This window comes from Uloborus diversus, chromosome 3 (assembly GCF_026930045.1).
Source record: "Uloborus diversus isolate 005 chromosome 3, Udiv.v.3.1, whole genome shotgun sequence".
In the NCBI taxonomy this organism is placed as follows: domain Eukaryota; kingdom Metazoa; phylum Arthropoda; class Arachnida; order Araneae; family Uloboridae; genus Uloborus; species Uloborus diversus.
This window is the reverse complement of record NC_072733.1, coordinates 35,939,736-35,962,072: the sequence shown is the minus strand read 5'-3', so window position 1 is coordinate 35,962,072 and position 22,337 is coordinate 35,939,736. Positions and strand designations below refer to the sequence as shown.

The 22,337-nt window shown below is 31.4% G+C and overlaps 1 protein-coding gene across 1 annotated transcript in view; it reads left to right on the top strand.

Moving 5' to 3' along the window:
* The window catches only part of LOC129218166 (uncharacterized), a 454,520-nt gene extending 432,396 nt beyond the window's left edge, over positions 1–22,124 (top strand). The window contains exon 9 of the mRNA XM_054852380.1: positions 21,893–22,124. Within this exon, the coding sequence (XP_054708355.1) occupies positions 21,893–22,034 (142 nt within the window). The 3' untranslated portion in view covers positions 22,035–22,124. The remainder of the gene's footprint in view (positions 1–21,892) is intronic.
* Positions 22,125–22,337: the final 213 nt, after the last annotated feature.

The following is a 22,337-nucleotide window of genomic DNA, read 5'->3' as shown; positions in this document are numbered from 1 at the left end:
CAAAAGTGCTAAAGTTCAACGTCCTAGGGGCACGTGTTATTATTGATCGATCCAGTTTAAATTTTGCACAGATTACTTTTTATTATAGTGTCACAAAACTAGGGGGCGTCACTTGTTGAATTCCGAAAAAAATATTTTCCCATATAAATAAGGACCAGTCTAATATTTGTGTGTATATATATATATATATATATATATATATATATATATATATATATATATGGAGAGAGAGAGAGAGAGAGAGAGAATAAAGGCTCCATATTTCTTCTCGCATTAAGTTTTTGGCCTCTAAGTATCATATGTTATGATCAATTAATCAATCCTAAAAAAATATGTATGACACCACAAAATAATTCTGCACGTTTAAGTTTAAATACATAGGAAAAATATTTTTTATTTAAATATTATTTTACCAGAGTTGAAAATAGCTCTCTTATGTACATCCCCTCCTCCCAATACACTTTGCATAAAAAGTTCTAAATGTTAAAAAATGAGGTAATACTAATAAATCCGAATTCAGAATTGTATTAAGGAAAAATCATAACAAAAGTTTGTATTTTTAGTTCACAATATTTAATTAACAATTATAAGATTAATTTTTATACCCTTAAAACAAGTGTCCCAAATAAATATTTCTTCTTTGCCCCGGAGCCTATTTTGTGTTGCCTCGAACAGCTTTAAGTCGAATACTCGAATCTTGGTAGGAGACAAAATTGACCATAAAATACCGATGTGGAGGCTTCCTGCACTACACTAAGTGAACCTACCATGGCAAAACCCTCAGATCACTTAGTTAATAGTTCACTCTAAAAAATGAGTCACACACATCTAAATAACCACATTTTACTAAATTAATGCACCAATTAGTTAAGTTAATAGTTAATATAAAAATGTAGTTAATTTTATCTTTCAAAAAATGCTCTTGATATGTGCTACAGATGTGTAAAATTCAAAACAAAAAATTCTTTTAAATGCACCTAACCAGAAAGATATGAAAAATAATGAAAGCTTAGTTATGTGACAATCTTTAGCTGACTTACCTTATACGTAGAGATGAAAACAGTCGAAAAAAAACGGAAAATTTCGGAAAAACGGAAAAAAAAAACTTTTTTTCCCGAAGGGGTTCATTTTCACTCCGGAAAAATTAAAAAAATATTTTCAACTTTTTCGGAAGTTTTCATTGAAATTTTCAGCAGAAAGTTACTAGAAATTTCTCATAGTTAAAAATTCTGATGCAATTTCCTCTCCCCACCCCCTCCTTGTATGTTAAAATACTGTCTAACTTTCATAATGCAAGTTGTTGTACGTTAATATAATTTGCATACAGATAAAAAAAGTAAACCAATATCCTTAGTGAAAAATTTATTTTCCTTCTGAATAAAACAAACAAGCGTAACTTTAATCACATAACTATGTTTCTGCTGACTGTGCGAACCAAATTTACAGGGTGCGGCAAAACAAACCGTGCAAGCAATTTTCCATGTAACTTTGTTAAAAAATAAATATATTAACAAAACACAAGAAATAATGATATAAAAAGACCTTTAGCAATCAAAAATAATTATTTGTTTCAAACTAGCCGCCTTTACAGTAATACAGAGGTGCATTCTCCTACTGCTACTCTCTACTCCCTATAAAGCAATTGGTTTACCGCGTCCAAACTTATGTGTAGTTTAGGGTAGATCTTTGAATCTAAAACGGAATATACAGTGTAATAAATGGGATTGAGGTCTAGCAAATCGAGCGTCCACTCTAGAGATGATATCATGTCAAAAACAATGCGTTTTGTACCACTCTTGTCTTTTTTGGCCGTATGAACTGTTGTGGAGTTAAATTGAAATGTTCAGATTACATTGCTGCGCTGAAGTGCTCTTAGGTCCACAGGAGTACAACGGATTCTAAAATGTCTTTCCGGTAGACTTTGTAATTCATTTTATAGCCCTCATCTACAAAAAAACAGAGATTTTTTGTCGCTTGTACTGATTCCATCACAAAGCATGACTTCGGATTTGGCGATGTTAAACATTTTCTAAGGTGCTTGGAGTGTCTATAGAACAAATCTTACTGTTCTGGGGGGCTACGAGCTGGTTGAACGGTAAATCAATAAAAGGTATGCCCCCCCCCCCTCTTCCAGCGTGGACTTGCGGCTCGTCTCAAACGTTTCTGGCATCTATATAAAACTTCTGTTTGAGCTGTTTTTGCCCTTAGTTGCACTTATCGGTCACAAATTCTCATCTTGCGAACGACTTTTCTCGTGGAAACATAAGGATTTCATTGGACTTTTGGATTAACTGACAATTAACTAAAATGTTCATTGTTCGTGTTTGTACACTTTCTGAACATCGACTGGACATTTCCAAGCCACTTAAAGCGGCATACCACATCAAATACTATTTGCGAGGCACAACAAGCAAATGCTGTCGTTATACTTGGTTAAACAACTTTAATTTAGAGCTATTTTGCTTTAAATTGCAAGAAAACCGAAAAACAATTACATAAACTAGGAGATATATTGCAAATTATTTTCTAAAGTGAGAAACAAAAATAAATAAGACACTCATTAAAATGAAATTACTTTACATCCATTCCATGATGCAACCTTTGTCCGATTTGTTTTTTTTTTTTTTTTTTTTTTTTGCCGCACCTTGTAAACGGCCGTGCTAAGCGCAAAAATAGAAACTGCAGTTGAGCTCAAGCTGAGATATTGCGTTTTAAAGTTTGGCTCTTATATTTGGTTCAGATTTTTTTTTTTTTTTTTTTTTTTTGCAGAATTAAAAAAAAAATAGTTCCTGACGATAAAACATTTTATTTATTAAGTAAAATACGACACAAAGAAAAACTTAGTTATAATAACTCAGTTTTGTTCAAAAGTGCAGGTGCCGGTATGACTACTTTTACTACTGTGCTTGCACGGATGTATGAATAAACTGAAACTCCAGTTTTTTAAATTTTGGTTCAGCTTTAGAAAAGGTTATGCAGTTTTGGTATGATGATTCTATAATAAAGAAAAAGAAAAACCAATTAAGTTTTGATTTGGACTTAGACTGGATTAGAAAAATCAAAACTCAATAGCTTTAATTTTCATACAGTAAAATTACATTGTAAGGAAGGGAAATCATACTTATTTTTCCCTCAAACAATATCAATCATAATAGCGAATAAATACCTTTGTGCTGAAAATTAAAATAATGAGTTACCCAACGTTTTGAAGCACAAAAAAATGCAAAGTACTGCAGACAAGTGTTCGATGTGAGAAGGAACACCTTTTTCAGTGCAAAAAGTATGAGCTTCTGGATGGAAAGTCATCCGAGAAAAGCAACACGGTGGAACAGGAGATAGTATAAATACCAAAAAATGGAAATTAAACAAAACAAAAAAGATAAAATGACAAGCTCACACTTCTTTGCATTGAAAAAGGTGTTCCTTGTAACACCGAAACACGTGTCTGCAGTACTTGGTATTTTTTGTGCTACGAAACCAGGGCTGCGGAGTCGGAATGAAACTGACTGACTCCAACCCCGACTCCGACTCCAACTCCGATTCCAATTTTTTTTTATTTGTTTTAATTGTATTTTTTCAACTCCCTCTCTCCCTTCAGGGGAAGCGAGATAACCTCTAAACAAAGATTGAAATATTAATTCCTTTTTGTAACAATTTCGCATTTTGTTTTTTATTGTAAACCAAAGACGCATACAACGCTAGAAATTCAATTAAAAAATCAAATTTTTCAATAGTTATGATTAAAAAGTGAGATGACTTAAAATTCCCTTTTAAAAAAATTGAAAAGGATTCTGTTTAATTTGCCCCCCCCCCCTTTAATGTTTAACAAATATATATTGATCAAATCGTGTGCTTTTAATTTTTGAAAGCTGTAACTTGAGAGAAAAAAAAGCTTTTTTTCTAAATCCAAGTTCTTGAGAGGGGGTGGTTTGCCCCGGGTGACACATATCTGGTAGATGGCACCCAAAGTTAATTTCAGAGTTTATAAAAAATATATTTACTTTAATTCTGAAAATGTTCGCGAATATATTTTAAATTATATTTCATCAATCAAGTTTCAACGAAAATAGGGTACATATACGTCAGGAGCTAATTTTACACAAAATGCGGCGGTATACAAATATGTACGAATAGATTTTACCATACCTATATTTCTTCTTCGCTACATTTTTAATTTAAATTTTATTGGCTGCTTTAGAATTAACCTTAATATGAAGATTTTAAGATTAACTGCAATTATTAAGTGTTGTAATCAAGAAATCATTTACACTTATTTTGTTCCATACTTTTTAGTGAGAACCAAGCTTATAGAAATAGTCTTAATAAAGAAAAAAAAATATTAGATTATTTCATTGGATCTTTTGGATTGGTGCTTTCGCGCCAGAACTTATTTGAATTTGCCGTTTACCCTCAAGAGTGACCAACTGAGCTACGGGCCCCGACTTACTAAATTGTTATGTTCCTTTTACTATTTTATAACTGAGATTGAACAAAACACTATATTTCTATTTTTATTTGAAAGTGATTACTTGAAATTGTCAGGCAACAAAATCGTTTGCTGACAGTTGCTATTAGTTAAGTTAAAAAGCAAGCAAACTAGGGGACGGCTACAGAAAGTTCGGTAAGCACTCAAGCCAGCTGATTGCCATAATGGCAATTATTTTTTCATTAGTATCTTTTTATACATGTAATCGAAACAATTGGTAGTCAGTTTCTAAAAAATGCAAGGAGAGTCAGTGAAAAGGAAAGAAAAAAAATAAACCCGGAGTCGGAGTCGGAGTTTGCATGTTTTCTAACAACTCCGACTCCGACTCCACAGCCCTGTTCAAAACGTTGGATAACTTATTATTTTAATATCAATCATGTTTGAAAGTCAAAAATTACAATTATTATTTCAAGTTTCAAAGGTAATCTAAAATAAAAAATGTAATTGTTATGATTAGACGCACCTTTTTCCAATATTATTGGTTGAACGACGACTTGACTTATTTCTGGTGTTTTATCAAGAAAGCTGTGAGTTATTAAAAGAAAGGGTTTTTTTTTCTAATTAAACTTACCTTCATTTGTATTTCTGTCAAGCAGAAAAGAAGATGTGTGAATTGCATACATTTTATAATGCTTAACCCTTTATACTACGTTCTAAGAAACGCAGAATTATTAAGAAACCCTATTTTTATTCATAAAAAAATCAATTTTTCTTATTTTCCAATTTTTCTCGAAAAAAAACCCGTTTTTTATTACTACTTCAAATTTTCCGGAAATTTTACATCTCTACTTATACGAAAAGGTAACTAGACATTATTTAAAACGAAAACGAAACCGAAGATGCAAAAAATAAGCTACATATTTTTTGAAACAATTATATTGTTATATTGTAGGTCATTGAACATCTACACTGAATTTTTTTTTCTGACAGTTTGATTGCGTATCTCATATGAACTCGTTTTGTACAAAATAGGTGTTCTGTTTTTGAACATTATGGCGTTTGAAATGCATTCTAACACATATAAATCCGACTTCACAATATAGAGAAACACATACTTATTTTAAAATACAATTATAAATCAAATGGATTAAACACGACACTACGTGTTGCTAAAATTTAACAAGTTTAGCAAATGATTTGTCAAAAATTCCTTTGAATAATCCTTTTAAGAATTTGTAGATAACGCATGTTTTAAAATTGGTTTTCCAGTCAGAAAACTATCCTGGGCGAACATTATAAATGTATGAGGTTCCTATGATATTTATCTCGATGCTTTTCTTGTTCACAATCAGACTATCTTATGTTCCTTTTCCGAGATTTAAAATCGAAAGCATCTAGCGATGTTCTTGCTACAAAGCAAAGCCGATAAAAGACGCCGTTCTCTAAGCCCATCACCTTCCTAAAAGCTCCATTTACACTGTGCAACAGAATCTTTGATGTGCTCTAAATTTCCAGTGCCTGAGGACAATAATCGCATTTTGAAACGGGCTTCTTCATTAACTTGTCATTAAGATTGCGGAAAGAGATTGTTTGCTGTAAAGGAAGAGGCCCAGGCTCACTAATGCTTCCTTAATATCGTTTAGAACTAACGAGAAGGCAACGAGTTCGCAAAGATGACGTTTTTTTCTTGTCAAAACTGGAGCACTGTTTTCAGTTGAGCACTTTTCAGAGGATATGTTTTAATGACAGAGTCAAATGTCTTTCAATGGATGTGTAGTGTGGATGAACTATAGTTGACAATGAGGGAGCTGAAGAGTACTACTTTTTTGTCAGAATATAAGAGAAATATAAACTATGTAAAATATAATAAGATATAGAAGGGAAGAAAGAGAGTGTGTGTGTCAAAACTATAGCACTGTCCTCAGTTGAGTACTTTTCAGAGGAAATGTGTTAATGACAGAGTCAAATGCTCTTTAATAGATAGATATAGCTCTATAATAAGAGAGAAAGAGAAAATGTGTTATAACTTAAGCACTGTTTTCTGTTGAGCACTTTTCAGAAGATATGTTTTAATGACAGAGGCAAAAAAAAAAAATACAGTTTTTTAAGAAATAGTAACTTTTTTCAAGGATGCATGTTTATTAATGTTTAAAAAATTTCCCAAAAAAAAAAGATAACATTTTTTTACTGCTCATTGACTTTAGATGCATTTTTTAAGGTAATTTTGTTCCTTTTCCATACACAAATCTAAAAAAAAAAAAAACATAGTTCTTGGTTTAAGCATCAGATTTATATGCTTCATATAAATAGGTTGATATTGCTACCTAAACTGTTGAATTTGAATCGAAATTTCGTAAATAATTGCATTTTTACCAATGGTGCCATGTTGTGTAAAACTTAACTAATTTAGGGTCTATTTCAGTTACAGTTTATGCTAAATAAGTACATTTAGTAAATTTGAAATATTTGAAGCTGCAAAATGGCTCCACTGAGTGCTGCAGAACGAAAAAGAAAAAGTTGGGCGAATCAAAGCGTGCAAAAAAAAAAAAAAACTGCTCCAAACAAAAACATCTAAAACATTAAAGTGGGCTTTACGGAAAAGGACAGCTACAGATATGAAATTAAAAATGAAAGAAAATGAAGCATCAAAACTAAGGATGCGTAAGATGCCTGCTAAGAAAAAAAATCTATTTCCTCCACATCTTCAGATTATCCTTCTTCTACTAGGCAAGCATTGTGAAAAGCAATAAAGAAATCGCGAAATGCTTTACCCAACAGCCCAGAAGAAAGAGTGAATATCTAAAAGATATAGGAATTTGTATAGAAAGGTCTAAATCCCACAGACACTCATTAACTTTGTCGGGTACTACAAAACAAAAAGTGATCCAATTTTATTATAATGATGATATTTCACGAATTCCTTCCTGGAAAGAAAGATGTTAAATCTGTAAAAGACCCTATTACCAATAAGAGAAAGAAACTACAGAAGCGTTTGCTTATGTTTAATTTGAAAGAATTTTATGAACTTTATAAAAAAGACAGCCCGAATGAAGAAATTGGGTTTGCTAAATTTTGTGAGTTAAGGCCGGAGGAAGTTCAAATAGTGAACTCTAAGGATCAAAATGTATGCTGCTGCCTTTACTGTGAGAATTTTACTTTCTTACTAAAGAAATGTACGTGGAAAAGCATGGTTACTGTGCAAAGTGGGAATGATCTTATCTCGTTAATTGTGTGTGATGAACAAACTGGTGAGTGTATGAAACAACAAAGCGAAATATGTGAGCGCAACTACGAAAAATTCATTGCTGATAGCGTAGACTTAAAAAATAGACATTTCTGTCTATAAATGGAAAGGCGGGAAACTAGAAGAGGGGATGTTTTCATTGAAGGAATTCAAAGAATTGATAAAACAAACTAAAAAGTACGCTAAACATGTGTTCAAAATTAGAACACAAACTAGAGAATTGAGAAAGCAGAAGGAAAATCTCAAAGAAAGAAAGCTATTACTTCAAGTAGATTTTACGGATAACTTCTCCATAAAACACCAGAATGAGGTAACGGCAGCACAATGGAAAACATCTGGAGATGCTACAGTGACAATATACACTGCTATTGCTTACTACAGGAAATGTCTCAGTGATGATCTACTGGTTTAAACATTTGCAGTAATATCAGACACCAAAACACATTCTTGCCTGGAAGTCAAATCATTTAATGATATGTTAGTAAAGAACTGCAAATATAGTTTAAATTGCACAATTAACAAAGTTATTGTGTAGTCGGATGGGGCAGCAGCCCATTTGAGAAACCGTTATAATATGGCACTAATGTCTATGGATGCTTTGTATTCTCAGTGGAATTTCATGGAATCCTATCATGGCAAGGGCCCCCATGATGGCGTAGGTGCTACATTGAGGCGTCATGTATGGAAGAAAGTATTACAGAGGCAAACAATTGTAACAAATGCAACAAAATTTCTTAACGAAGTCCATTCATCTTTAAACGTAAGGTGCCTATTTATATCGGCATGTGAGAGTTCGCATAAATTAGCGAAAGATGAAGAAGTGATGATAAGTGTTAAACCTCTTATTGGCATTCAGTCTGCCACTGAGTAAAAACTATTAAAAAGTTTTGCGTAAGTTTGTATTCTACTTCAGGTGACACAACACCATTCGATGAAATAGTAAACCTGAAAGAAGAATACTTTATTATAAACTAGCCGCCTTCGGCGACCATCTGGTCCACCTTTTTACACCGTTCGCCTTTTTGCGCCAGGGTTGCCGCCTTCGCCGGCTGCTTACACAATTTAGCAACGGTATTAATCAATGTTTTTCTTTATGTATCAATATTATCATTCGTCTTTTTACGCCAATGTTGCTGCCTTCGGCGGCTGCTTAAATAAATTTCGTGACGCTATCAATCAATCTATATCTATCTATATCATTAGTAGTTTGAATAAAATATTTTCTAGACCTATCTCCAGTTCCGTCGTTTGGAATACTTTTAAAGGAGGGGAGGGGAGATACAAACGGCGTACTCTTCATGCAAATTTTGTCCAAAAATAACAAAAAGCACACTCACTTTTATGTGAAAGCATTGTTTTTTCAAAGTCATGGTGTGTGTGTGTGTAGGGGGGGGGGTCTTTGACATCCCGTTGAAGTTTTTTAAATGACGGGCATGTCTCTTTCTTGCTGTCCATCTACTATATCAACCTCTATATTTCTCTATCTATCTATCTGTCTATCTATACGATCTATGCATATTTACTTCTGACAGTAACAATCTTTTTTTATTTATATAAGTATTAATTCGAAGAAAAAATATAAAACATTTTTTGTCCACTCAATCTCTATCTCTGTATCTACCTAACCTAACCGCCAATCAGTAACAAAAACAAAGAACATGCGCAAAATCGCGGGCTTTATTTATTTAATCAAAATAGCCCGCAAAAAAAAGGCTCTATATTCCCCGTCGTGCGGCAAAAAGTAACGCTTGCAAAAAAAAAAAAAAAAAGTGAGAGAATGCAAACGATTTTAGTTGGATCACGTGATGAGGTAAGTTCAGAACTCAGCCGGCAAGCGAACAGCTCGTGTTGCGTTCTGCATTAAAAAAATTGTAAAAAAAAAACTATTGCGTATTTTTAAAAACTTTTTTCTTCTGAAGGGGGCAGAATGTTTTTGTTATTACCAACTAAACTTTTAGAATTGAGGGTTCAATACTTTTCACAGGATGGGTTTCGAAAAAAACTAATCCCAGAAAAAAATGCAAATTAAAGGTTTTTTCAAAAATCTATAAAAAATTGCTCTATCTTCAATTTTTTTTTTTTCATTTATCATATTTAAAATTAATTTTCCTACACTATAGTACAAAAAATATTCGTCTGGCGTGGTTGGTTCGGGGTCTGTGAGGTTAAAAGTACTAAAAATCCCATAAAACATTAAATAACTTTTTTCTAATTAAAATATCAAAAATCGAAGCCCGAGGTGCACATCTTCAGCAAAAACTGCACCTGTATACCAAATTTCATCTTTCTAGGCCTTAACGTTTTCCCGGGATGCGCGCCACACACACACACAAACATCTTATTTTATTATATGTATAGAGTACTAAGGAGTTTTTTTTTTTTTTTTTGATGATAACTGGAAAATTGGCAGAATATTGTAATTCGATGAAGCTTCTGAAATCACAAAGTTCAGTTTTTGAGAGAAACTCCACAAGAATTTAATTGGCCCAAAATTGATGATATTCAGTTTGTAAAAGCAAAGCTTTTTTTTTTTTTTTGTCTGGCCCAATTGAGCTACAAGGGAGCTATCTTTTTTACAATTTCTTATACTGATTAAAAAAAAATTATGTGACATGAAAAGTATAAAAACATGTAAAGGTAATGTAGTTGTTCCTTATCACTATTCCACATTTATTATTATTCAAAATAAATAGTTTTCAATGCATCTATTGTTTGTCATTCGATGTTTACGTTAGTCACACGCCATCTAAAATAAAAGTAGCATTTAAGACCAAAAAATTTCAACTTTAATAAATGCGAGTTATATTTTTAAAAGTAGTTTCCACAGTTTTCAAATATAGCAGATAATTTTCAACACTTGCTTAACTTTCAGAAATTTTTGCCTAATCGTTTTTCAGGGTTGCAAAAAAGTTACGTGAATCACAGCGCAATTTTTGTTGAAAAAATATCTATTAGCAGTAATTTGTTTAAAAATCTTAGCAGAAATAATACATGTGTACCATGTACACTGTAAATCTATAATTAAAACTAAAATTGTTTTTTTTTTTAAATCTTTAAGTTTAAAGCAGAGTCGGAATAAGAGTTGGAAAATCAGCTCTGAATGTTACGTTAGTCATTATGGAATGACTCTTTAGCATAAGAAACCCTTAACAACAGAGTTCTCTAATCTGACTTCCTTGGACCCTTGTTATAGGGGAAACTAAGGAGATTTGACCCACTTTTTACAAAGGTATGTTTTTAAAAAATATTTCCATAAGAAAAACTTCTAGTTGACTTTTTTCGAGAGGAAATATATCTGAGCAACTTTTGACATCGTTGTTTTTTTTTTTTTTTAATTAATTTTTTTTTCTTTTTTTTTATTAGCGAGTTTTCAAGGGTATCCAAATTGGGTCAAACGTCCCTACTTGAGGGAGGTTTGACCCACCATAAGGGAGGTTTGATCAACATAGGTTAAAATTTATAAAAACGATACTAAACTATACTGAAATGTTAATATGTCTGATTTACTACTATTATATGATACAAGCAACAATTACATCAAAAGAAAAACCATAAATTTATTTAATGACATGAGAATATTTCACGTATCTACTCACTGTCTGAACACAAGTGTAATCTTCGTTTTACTATTTGCTTTTTTAAAAATATTTTTAGATATTTTCTTACTCTTTTTCACATTATCCATTCTTTGTATTTCAGCTTTGACAGGGATATCTGTAAAAATTCTAGATGTGATCCGTTCAATATAGATATATTGATATAATACTAAGAACTATCCAAAAGAATAGATTATGCAATGATCATTTTACTAACTAATTTTAGAAAGAATAGTTATTTTGAGTTTAACTTTATATTCATACTTCAGTTACAGTAAACTAATGGAAAGTAAATTAAAAAAAAAAAAAAAACGAAAACAATACGAGCAACATTTATTAGCGAAATAGGGTCTTAAAATCTTAGGAGCCCCTGGCCTCAGCATGGTCATCCCATGGATTAATAAGGGCTTGAATGTTTTAAATATCTTAATAAGTATATTAACAGAATAGAAAAGCAAATTTCAGTTATGTTTAGTTTGATCAGAATTATAAACATACAGGAAGTGTTTCAAATGACTATTATCTGTACAATGTAAAGTGACTTTAATTACAAGTTAAGAGCAACATTTATTTCATTTGAACTAAACACAATCTTACTTTAAAAAAAATAATAAAATACATTGTTTTAAAAATGTTATACCATCAAACGAAATTAAATGGGGAGGTTTGAACCGGGTCAAACCTCCCGAATTGACGTTGGTCAAACCTCCCTTAATTGCCATTGTAGAAAATATAATAAAAAACGTATTAAAATAAGTTATGAATTTTAAAAGTAAGTATACAGGCTTTTAGTGCATTAATCAGAGTATACAAATAATGCAACATACCTCTGCAAAAGTGAATCATAAATCGCACAGAGAAGATAAACTTGCAACGAAATATTTTACTTTTTTGCGTGAAAAAGCTATCACACGCGATTTTTTCTTAATTGTACTTCAAAATGGCTAATAACAGAATTTCTTTAAAAATACTAAGCACTTATCATAACGCATTCAAAAGAACAAAATAACTTTTCTGAGTCGGAAAGGGCATTTTAAATATTCCTGTAGTTTTCAATTATTCCAAGAAAATGACCCCGCAAACGAAGAAACGTGCGGCTCAAGTCATTTCAAACCAAACTTTCCCAGAAATCATTCCAGATGCACGTTTCAGCACTCAAATTAAGGATTGGAAGCTAGGTAATGATATGAAATTCTCTACATGACTTGAGCCGCACTTTTCTTCGTTTGTAGGGGCATTTTCTCGGAATAATTGAAAACTACAGGAACATTTAAAATGTCCTTTCCGACTCAGAAAAGTTATTTTGTTCTTTGGGTTGCGGTATGAAAAGTGCTTAGTATTTTTTAAGAAATTCTGTTATTTTTCATTTTCTCCAGGCGACCTTTGCGCTGGACTGGCGTCTCTTAAGTTTTGTCCATCCTGATTAAAATAATAATTTTCTTTCTATTTTCTAACTGCTGCCAAAGTCAATTGGTTGTCTCAAGACAGAAATGGTGATCAAAAAATAAATAAAATATTTCTTGTTTTCAAGGTTTTTCTTCATTTTTTTTTGTTTGTGCTGAGTTGTGGTCCATTTAAATATTAAAGGTTTCTTAAACTAATTTATGGTTCCCAACATACAAGTTAATAGAGATTAAGATCCTAATATGTCTCTTTACTTACCCCGTTATCGATCATTGGCGTAGGTGAGGAAATAAATCCTACGGGAGCAATTTCATTGAATACATTTCATGCTTGCTTCATAGAAGCCTTGATTCAAACTTTTCATTATGATTACTATTAACATTGCTGGTGCAAGGCAACAAAATTTGTAACAATGGGTTTTATATTTAAATATTTGATGGGGAAATTACATGAAATTTGCTGTTTTCCATCCTAACCGAAATAATAATTTTATTTTAGAACTTTAATTTTTCAGCGCTAAGTTGTACCTTGAGATAAAGCAAATCATTTAGTGAAATCCCGAAGTCTCTAAGTGGTCAAGTTACTGAGATATAAGCAAAATCAGGCCTCAGATTTCTCCGTGACAATCAGGCCAAGTATAATAAAAGTGCTTAAAAAATTTAAGCAGCTTTTGATTTGATTTAATAACAAACTACCCTCTGGTGCTATCAGATAAAAATGTGTTTAATTATGAAAATGATAGGGTGGGTCAAACCTCCCCAGTCTACTTGAAATTGTTTCGGGGTTCCTACAGTTTTTTCACTATTTGCCTAATCAAAACGAAATTTAGTATTGTTTTTTAATAAATAGTCGAACTCATATGGATGAAATTAAATCTTAATGTACTGTTGGAAAAATTAAAATCAATAAATATTTTTTCAGAGAAAAAAGTATTATTATTCTACACGTTAAACTCTTTGCAAGTCAAGTCAGTCAAGACAGTCAAGTCATTAATGACAGTTATTTTTATCATTTTTTATAAACTAAAATAGTGTTCCTTAGGTCTATTACTAATAGAATATACTAGTATTTAATCAAATGTGTATTTTATATGAATATAAAGTTAAGCTCAAAACTCAAAATAACTATTCTTTCTAAAATTAGTTAGTAAAATGATTACGTGATTTCTATTCAATATCCTGTTGAAATATGTATTTTGTAACAAAATAAAGAAGCATTAATAATTTCATAAACTTGAGTAGGATTTTTTTTTTTTTTTTTTTTTTTTTTTTTGCCTTTGAACAAGAGATTTTTTCACGAAAACGGCAAGTTTCGAATATAGTTTCCCAAAGTGAAAAAGGTTGAGTACACATGGTTTACGTTATACAGTTGAACTCTCTTCATACAATCATGGTTAATAGAAAAACATGGCTAAAACGAGCATTTTGTTTGTTAAGTTTCGTTTGTTATTTAGTTAAATTAAAAACCTCACACATAAAACGTACAATTAAAATGAAAGTTTTGGCTAAGACGAACCAAAATTCCTGAGCTCATGACTGAAATTTTTCCTGATCAAATGCTGTAATTTTCAGTTTTGGAAGTTATTCATGATTCGTGAGGTTTTAGAAGGCCTATTATGCACCGAGAGGCAAATGTAAAATATTTTGCACTGAGGAAAAAACCCATACACATCTCAGGACATTTCAATTTCCTTAGATATATATTTCTTTTTTTAATTAAAAACATTGAATTAAAAAAATAGTTTTTTTTTTCGAATATACAAATAATTAGATTACAATATGCATTGTTGCAATAAGTGAGAGTCTTTTTTTTTTTTTTTTTGATAATATCACGTATTCATGGTTTTTACGAATAAAGGCTAATGCAAGCGAACTTCAGAATTTTCGACCGTTGGTATTATTTGAGTTCAACTACATTTATAAATTCTTGAAAGTTTGGAAAAATGAATCCTTTAACTTAAAGTTAACGAAAAATCTAACCGATGATTCCTCACTAATATTTTTTTTTAAAGTTTTTAATTTAATATAGAACAGTTTGTAATTCTTCGAATTTATTTGTCTTATTTTAACATATAAAGATACTTATATGAATTTAACTAATTTCAAACCATATATTAAAACTTAAATGCTATAACTTATGTATCTATTATTTCAAAACTATCTTAAAACAAATGGCTTCCTTTTAGTTTATAATATAATCCAATGCACTTTCTAATTTCAATAAAATCTTATGATAAGTTAGAAATAACTTCTAATCCTTCCAAACACAAAGTAATTTTTCGCATTCGGATAATACTAAACCTATTTCCTTTCAACTTAAGAGATAGCAAGTTTTCAATTCCTTAACAGGATCCCTATAGGAATCAATGGCTAAATTACTTTCATAGACCTCCATAGGGAGCTTTGAAAACTCTTGGAAAATTGTGCTCAAAAATTTTATATTGTATATTACAAGCAACAAATTCCCGTAGTTGCTTCTGAAATTCACTTAGTTAAATTCAACTGTCTTGACTTTCTATTACAGATTTTAAGAGGAATTTGGACAGTCATGAAAATGTAACTAATTAGTTATAATTCGATTGAAAATTACTTAGTGCGACTTAGTGTTGCATGGTCGTCCCATATTTATTGGGAATAGTATTCATAAAATTACTAATTGATTATTCTGAGCAGTACAATGACTACAATAGAGTGTTTTTGCATTCTATTGTGTAGTATAAAAAATTGATATGAAATTGTTTGAATAATGTGATAACATTAATTAAATCAAGAGCAGTATTTAACAAATGCTAAATAAAACATTTTTATATTATGTTATAGCGCATATGAGGCCTATACGTCCTAAATAGGCTTTCATTGATTTTTTTTCCAAATCATGCTGTACAGCAGCACCTACCAGGGTTACTAGTACTATCTCTTGCCCCAAGACAGATGAGAGGTTCCCCTCGACAGAAAAAAACCCCCTTCAAAATGCTTCTTACAAACTTCTTGCTGATTATTATGTAATCCCCCCTCTAATTTCCAAAAATGACCACTCTTTTTTTTTCGTCACGTCCAGTGGCCTCAATTTGCCGCCCTTTCATTGTGAAGTAGTTAATACATTAAACTGTCAACGGTGTTTAAATTAAAACTAGAAATTTAATTAAAGACAAAAAATACATAATTAGTTTTTACATACATGCAAAAGAAAAAAATAAGAACGGGGAGGAGCACACTTATAGAAAATTGCTAAATTTACGTAAAAAACCGCAATTTTAGGTACTTTTTAGTAAAGCGAAGGGAAAGGACGTTTGGTTTGCTCCCGATTTTTTAAAAATTAAAATCTCACTTAGTGTTTCTTTGTTGACGTTAGGGAATCGGTGGGCACTACAAGGAAATGTTCTAAAAATTTTATTTTAAATGCAGCTTAGGCTACTTTGTGGAGAGATTTAAAAAATCGGAAATCGTCGGACACTCAATTCAAAAATTTTTCAGGTCTGAAATATACAATTTTAGGCTATCTTTGGCAACGCAATTGCATGTGTATTCTAACGCAGTTGTAGGCATTAGGAGAGAAAGAGACGCAGAGGTTTCTTTCTCAAATATTTTTTGAATTGAAATCAATTTTAAGGATATCTTTAGTGATTTACTGGAATGGGAAGGTTCGGCTTCTTTCTTTGAAAATTGTTCTGCACCAAAGTCTCTAAAACGCAATTCTAGGCTATGTTTGGTAGCGTTCAAAAGTTCCCTTACACTTAAACGGCACCAAAAATGTTGTGAAGTCAGGCTTATGGCCTCTTATGGAAAAATGCCGTAATTGACGCCCGACTTAAAGCTTTGTTTGATATTGATAATGTTAGGAGCAAAAGGGAGCAGAGATCCCTCCCAAAATCTTTCTTAAAGCTGAAGTTTACTTTAGGCTAACTTTGAGAAGGAAGGATTAGCGAATTCTCCCACTCACGCAATTTTCTATAAACGAAATCATAGGCTATTTTTGGGGACGTTAGGAAAATATCTGGGGATTTCGACTATCCTTCCTCGGAAAATTTTTTTGATTGAAGGTTCTAAAACGCAGTTTTAATCTATGGAGACGATAGATGAGGGGGGGGGGCGATTAAGCTATCTCTCTCAGAAAAATTCCGATACTGAAGTCCTAAAAACGTATTTTAAGCTATGTTTGATGGCGTTAGGAGATAAAAGATAGTCAAGGTTCAGATGCTGTTTTCACGAATTTAATATTGAAGTATCGAAGTTTTTAAAACGTAATTTTAGGCTATATGTTGAGACCTAAAAGAGAGGGGAAGAGTTTTCTCCAGGAATATTTTCAAAATTTAAAGACCTAAATGTGTACTTTTTGGCTATGTTTGCTACGTTAGAAGAAAAGACAGGGTTCTGGGTTCTACCCGGAAATTTTAAAACACTGATGCCTAAAACCGTATTTCTAAGCTATGTTTTGGGGGATATCAGGAAAAGAGATGAAAAATTCAAAAGCTCTCCCTCGAAAAACATTTTTGAAGCCATCTTTCACGTTGTTAGACTGGTGGTAGGAGAGGTTCTCAACCGGAATTATTTGAAACTGAATACGCTAAAAAAATTTTAGTCTATGTTTGGCCAAGTTGAGGGACCAAACCAAATGTTTAAAAAAGGAATTGTACTGATATGCTATCAAGAAAGACTTTTGAAAGTTCTTGAAAGAAAGCAGAAAATTTTGTATAAAAGTAATTTTTTTAATCTGGTAATGACACAAAAGTCTTTCTATTCGAAGATTTTCTTTTTGCCTGCAGTAACAACATAAAACCATAATTTCCTTATTTAAAAAGACGTTTATTTTTTCCTCATCAGAATGGTTAATTTGCCGCCCCTCTAAAAGTGCCGCCCGGGGCAGACCTCCCTCTCCACCACTCCCTAGCTACGCCACTGGTCACGTCCCATATTTTGGAAATGCCCCCCCCCCCTTTTATTTTCATTTTCCGATAGTTTCATAGCCATCATTTTTATTTAGTTGGAAGGAAGTATTATTTTAACCATTAACATTGTTCTGAAGTTTTAGAGACAGGTGGGGGCAAGGGGCAAGTTGAGAGACTCATCTGGGTATTTCCCATGAACTTATAACAAAATCAACAAAAGCGGTCTTTTTTCCCCAAGTTTTTTTTTTTTTTTTCACAATCTTTCATTTATTTTTTGGCATAAATTTGGAGTATAAGACTCCACTCCTATGAACAAAATTTCTGTAAAAAAAATCACGTTGTAAGAAAAAATGGAAGCATTGCATGCCGCATAGTCAGAGTCGCATCGCAGATCTTTGGTAAAGAACCTTCCCGTAATTTTCAAATTACATTCACAGTTATAATTAAAATAAAAAATGGATTTAGGCATACTTAATATGTAGTAGTAATGTATTTTTATATATCTGGAGTTCCATGAAATATAAATATATACATATAGCAATATTATAAGTAATCCTAAGTTCAGATTTTATCTTAATTATGTCTGTGAATGTAAGTTGCATAATGCGAGGAGGTTATTTATTGACTATCTGAAATGTGACTCTGACTTTGCAACATGCAATGATTCCACCATTTTTTAATTTTTTTTAAAAGCTCGATTTTTTTTTTTTCGACATGAAGCTCAGAGGAATGAATGTTATACTATAGTTTATGCCAAAAAATAAGTGAAAAAAATGTAAAACAAACACTTAGAAAGAAATATCGGTTTTGATGATCTTTTAAACATTTTTGGGAAGAATACCCCCTGAGACTACCATGAGTCAACCATGTAGCCACAAATGCTCATACGTTTGAACTTTGCACCAGTCTGGCCTCTCAGAAGAAAAATTATGGCTATCAATCTGCCGAAAGCTGAAAAAAGGGGAGACAATGTCTACGAAAAATAGTCGGTGATGGGGGGAGGGGACGGTGGTCATATTCAAATTTAAGAGAGAATTTTACATGAGAATCAGCTCAAATGGTGTCAGAAGCATTTTAAAGGACTTTTTTTCCGATGCAGTATTTTTTAAATAATATCTTTTGACGTGATTCAAATCTATTATTTGTGCCATCTCTCTTTTATTTTCATTACAAGCCGTCCCAAAAAGCGCACACAACATTTACACGTTTGAAAAACGTATTTAAACGGTTGTTACGACATTGAAAGCCTTTTTAAAACGTTTATAAAACGATGTGTGATACCTGCGGTAGAGGTAAATTCATTTTCATGTGTTTATTTTCCCCTTAAATAAACACTTCCATGATTAGATGTATTTCCGGAAAAGGTGTCATCTGTATCAATAGATTCGATGAATCTAAAAGCTAGCTATGTCCTGGTTTTACCGAAGGCGGTGACGGGTTTTTGAACTCCTTGATTCATCTATGCTTGTTATTGTCGCAAATAACACATACATTACCTTCCACGATGGAAGTGCACCAACGTGAAAAATATTGCTAAAAAAATATAAGCACTAGACTATCTTGTAAACCTTCTTTTATTCGCATTGTGTCGACAAAAAATATTATTTCGGGCCTGATTTTATTACATTGGTATATGCGTATGCGTGATGTAAACATTCCATTTCAACTTACGCGTGGCGCGCGTGCTTTTACGTATAAAAATGAAATGCTCATTTCGTATTCAAGTGCTCAAAATGTCTTAATTAAAATTATTTCCTTATCCAAATATCATTCTACTTCAAACATTACCATATTTATTTATCAAATTAATAAATTTTCTATGAAACGACACTTTATTGGAACTTCACAAGTTGCTTACAAGTAAGATCAATAACTCCTTTTCTCGGGCGACTCGAATTAAGAATAATCTCAGATCAATTTTGACAAATGACGCATCTTTCTTTTCCGTGAATAAATCAGAATGAAGTGACGAATATGATATCGTCCAAGAAAAGCAAAGGAACGGTTTTTAATGTGTCAAACTCATGTTCGATGTAATGGCTCTCAGTAAAATTTGAAATAAGACGACGACGGAAAGAAATAGAACGATTTTCTTAAAAGTCACATTTAGTTGGAATTTTCTTTTCCAGTACCAAAGTCGAAGGTTAAATACTTTTCAAAGAAACTTAGTGTCATGACTTTGACATTCTTTGTTAACGCTTCAAAAAATTACGCTGACGCCGTGAAAGGAGAAAATGTTCGAGTAGTATTGAATGTAAAGTGCGAATTTCGTATCTTTTGAATATTCAAAGGGGAGACACTTACGCCTTATCATTTTCTCCTCATTTCAGGTCATTAGATTCCGGAGAAAAAGTAAATCTGTGATACAAACTCTTAGGTAATGCATATTTTATAATATGTTTTCAGAGGCCGATAAAAGTACTGGTCACACATAAAATCTGCTCATAATTCCGTTTCATTAACCTTAAATAATCGGTAGTTTTATATCGAAGACACATGAAACGTACCGATAAATATCACTCATAAAACGACGGAATAAAAAGATGTTTCGATTTGTTTTAGACGTTATCAATTTGGATACCTGGCTATTGGTTTTTGTACGAGTTCAAAACTAGAATGAAATGTTCAAATAGATTATTTAAATATATATATATATATATATATATATATATATATATATATATATATATATATATATATATATATATATATATATATATATATATATATATATACACATTAGAGAAAGTAAATAAATATGCAAATATTTTTTTAAACAGCTGAAAGAACTCAATGACGAAAAAACTCAGTTGTATAAAAGTGTTCCCACTAATCTTTTTTTTTTTTTTTTCAGTAGAGTTGGTACAAAAGAAGTTACTGACGTAATCAGTACTAGAATTTAGTACAAATGGAAGTAAAGATGAAAACCAAATGAAAGACATTTAATATTTTTAAAGACTTAACAGTTCTGGCATCCTATTTTAAGGTTTTCATTATGATGTGATAAAATGTTTAAATAAATATTAACGTACAACTTTATTCAATAACAGCGTAAACATCAAAGCATTAAAAAAAATATTTTAACTGATGATCAAACATAACCTTTTTAAACAAGATAATTCTAAATGTCCAACGTCAACAAATAATTCCAATCATGATCGTTGCCATTCTCAAAAACCAAAGTTTTTTGTTTGCATATAAATGGGTGACTCTACAAGTACCGAAAAGTTTGCGTATTTTTCAAAAAATTATTAATTTTCATGTATTTGAAAATTTGAAAAAAAATAGGGAAATTCTTAGTTCACGTAATTAAAGTAAGGTTTCAGAAGAGCTTACCTATTTGTATTTTCATGTTTTCGTAATTGAGTTTTTCGTGGTGGTGAGGACGCTTCGTTTAAAATTACATAAGAGATATATAAGAGACACTATAAAAATATTTCTCAATATGTGAATGTTAATAATGATTTATAAATAATGTACAATTATTATTAACGTCTACCCAATGTAGTATTACGTCACATTGTAGTTTTAAATTAGTAAATCCATCACTGGTTTTCACACACACTGGTTACAAACAGGAGCTTGAAAATGTTAATAAGGAGACAGAGAGTTAAATTTAAGTAGTACAAATATTTATCGTCGACTTAATTTAAAATATTTTATAGCTGAAATATGTTTAGAATTTTTATTGACCTCCTTGAAGGTGGATATCATGGCATTTTCTTAATATACAAGACATTGATGTCAACCAAAGGAGTAACAAATCTTAGTTATTATTAATTTTCGAATTTGTGGAAATGATTTTAATAATGTCAGGAATACAACTGTATTGCGTTGATGTGTTGAGAAAACGATATATTTTTTTTTTAAAGAAAAAAAAAAACTTTTTGTTCTTTTTTTTTTATTTTATTTATTTATTTTTCTTAATTTTTGTTCTAAAAAGTGATGCCAATAAATCTTTAAATCTCTGTAAATAAAAAACAAAGCAAAAAAGTATGTAAGCTTAAAAATTAATCGGCGAAAGGTATATAACAACTAAATCAAGAAAGAAGACGTAAGTGAGATCAGTAATACCATTTTTATTAGTTAACGTAAACATTTAAGTAATTTGAACTAAAATGTACTTTTCCTAATACCAAGTTGCGTAAAAATAGTTAACATACTGTAATTGTCTTTTTACATGCAATTATTTTTTTTATTATTGAATATCTTATTTTTCAAAAGTCAAAATACTATTAAAAAAGTTATTTTGCAAAAAATATATATATATATATATATATATATATATATATATAACTAAAAATAGTTTTTTTAATCTTTTTTTTTTTTCTTTACAGCTCTGCGCAGAAGCAGTCTTTCTTCCAAGATTTTTCTATGGACTTTGGTATTGACTTTCCAGTTTATTACAACAAGACTATCGTTCTTTTGTTAGTTTTGTTAACAAAGGAAATAATTTGGATGACAATAGCTTTAAAATAATGGCCTAATTTTGATAAAATATCACATTGGAGTTTGAATTTTTCAGTGAACTGGATGTCATGTGGTTCAATATTGCGTTGATCTCGTATAACGTCGGAATTTACTGAAAACTCGTTTCTAAAATGTATGAAGATATATGTGCTGAACGCTACGCGAAGAAGATCATAAAATATGCAAAACTGAGTGTCGTGGAGTCAACGCAACGTCTAAGCAGAAATTCCTGGACCAAGTGAGAAAGTGAATTTGCATTTTATACCACAGTGAATGCGTCCTAGTTTCTAGATCAAAGTTCAGACTGAAATA